The 2,110-nt window shown below is 29.5% G+C and overlaps 1 protein-coding gene across 1 annotated transcript; it reads right to left on the reverse strand.

Moving 5' to 3' along the window:
* Positions 1–98: 98 nt before the first annotated feature.
* On the reverse strand, positions 99–2,012 carry Chro.30190 (glucosidase II). Its single annotated transcript, XM_660030.1, has 1 exon — positions 99–2,012. One exon carries the CDS (start codon positions 2,010–2,012, stop codon positions 99–101), a length of 1,914 nt encoding a protein of 637 aa, XP_665122.1.
* Between the last annotated feature and the right edge of the window lie 98 nt (positions 2,013–2,110).

The raw sequence follows: 2,110 nt of genomic DNA on the forward strand, positions 1-2,110 counted from the left end.
TATCCAGTATTAAGACCATTATTGTTAAAATCGTTGGATTTTAAACTATTATTGTTTTTCTTACAAGTACATTGGTTTTGTAGAGTACTATATATTAATTAAGTATCTCCTAATAGAAAAGACTGACATTCACAAATCTTTAAAATTGATTCATTTTTACCAATTAAATCATGGTTTTTGAATTCAAATAAGAGCCAATTTAGTGGCTTTAACATTGGCTTGCCTTGGAATGAGTATAATGAAGATATTGTGTACCAAAAAGAAAGTAGTTCATACCTTGTTACTACTAGTTTCCTAATATATTTGAGTGTTTCACCTCCAAATTCCCATGGCTCTCTTTTTGGTGAGTCAATATGGGAATGAACTCTGTAAAATGGCATCCATATTGATAGTTTATGCCAATTTATAAACAAACATTTACAAGGATGTCCATAAAAACCTCCAACATCTGAGCCAGTATATGATAATCCACAGACTGAATTTGAAACATTCATTGATATAACTGAAGAAAAAGAATCATAATCAGCTTTATTATCTCCAGTCCAAGTAAAACCATAACAATGAGAACCAATATAAAATGATCTTGTTAATATGAATGGACGTTGTATATTTTTTATAACATTTCCCAATTCAAGTAAATTATCCTGATTTAAAATCTTTCTTCCTGATGAAATAAGATTCAAAACTGACTTATCTTGTTTCAATCGATCATTTAATCTTTTATTTTCATTAGCTAAGGCTTTATCTATTGCTGAATGGCTTCCATGAAAAGAGGAAACAATTTCATTTGTATTTGAAATATTATCAAGGAAGATAATTCTCTGTGCTGCACATGTTAAAAGTCCATTAAAGGTTGATTTTAGATGATAATAACCATATAAGTTGTGAACTTGTCTGTGCTCTATATCATTATAATGAAATGAATGCTTGGGTAAAGTAAGTTCAGATGATGAAAATACAGAGGGTTCATTCATATCAATCCAAAATCCAATGTTTGAATAATTCATTATAGGATAGTGCTTATTGGTATAAAATGAAGAGTATATTTCCCTAACTTTTGGATTCAAAAAGTCTGGGTATTTAACTTTTCCAGGCCAGCAAACACCGACAAAATCTTCCCATTCTTGATGATTTCTAATTTTAATCCAAGGATTAGATATTGGTTCAGTTTTAGTTATTGTAATAGGGATAACCTTCTCGTCATCTTCAAGGATATTATTAGATAAATATGGCTGATTCTGTAGTTTATTGTAAACATGATAGTTATCATCAATACTAATATGCGGATCTGCAATAACTATAAGATTTCTACCCTTGATATCAAGCTCGCCAAGCATTTCTGGAACATTCTTAAAATTTTCAATATTCCAAGTAAAACACTTTCTTTTGTTTAAGTGCTCGATATCAAGCCAAATAGAATCTAAAGGAATTTTGTTTTCTTCAAATGTAGATGATAGTTCAAGTACATCAGAATCTTTGCAATTAAACCACCTTGATTGATGTTTTCCAAGACCAAATCTTGGAGTTAAAGTAGGAAAACCTGTAAGCATATGATAATTATAGTAAAAAGAGTCAAAATTATCAGAAACCATAAGAATAAAATCCATTATACCAGTTTCAGATACCCACCAAGTATCAATCTTATTAAATTTCCTTTTAATATCCATAAATGTGTCAGAAGGATTTAACCATAAGATTCCAGAAATGAATGAGTTCTTTTCATTTTCATCATTATGAACACTCAATACAAGTGGAATAGAACCATATAATGCATCAGGTTTATCATTTTTGTAGGTAAATACATCCAAATTATAAAATCTGTATGAACTTGAATATTCTGGTAAATTAACTTCCGTAGAATGCTCAGATGCACCATATATATTGCTTGTATTATGAACTCGAATATCTGTTCCAATACAAGTTGGACCATAAATTTTGTAATCTGGAAATCGATCATAAATATCATACCATGAGTTCTTACTATAAACATCATATGAATCAATAATTTCCATAATATTTCCTCCATTAATATATTCATTTCCGCAAGACTCTTTGAGTTTTGATTCAAAAACTCCCCAACCTTTCTTCTGATCTTTCTTTCTTTGAGTAA

The sequence above is a fragment of the Cryptosporidium hominis genome (assembly GCF_000006425.1).
Source record: "Cryptosporidium hominis TU502 chromosome 3 CHRO013087, whole genome shotgun sequence".
NCBI classification, from domain to species: domain Eukaryota; phylum Apicomplexa; class Conoidasida; order Eucoccidiorida; family Cryptosporidiidae; genus Cryptosporidium; species Cryptosporidium hominis.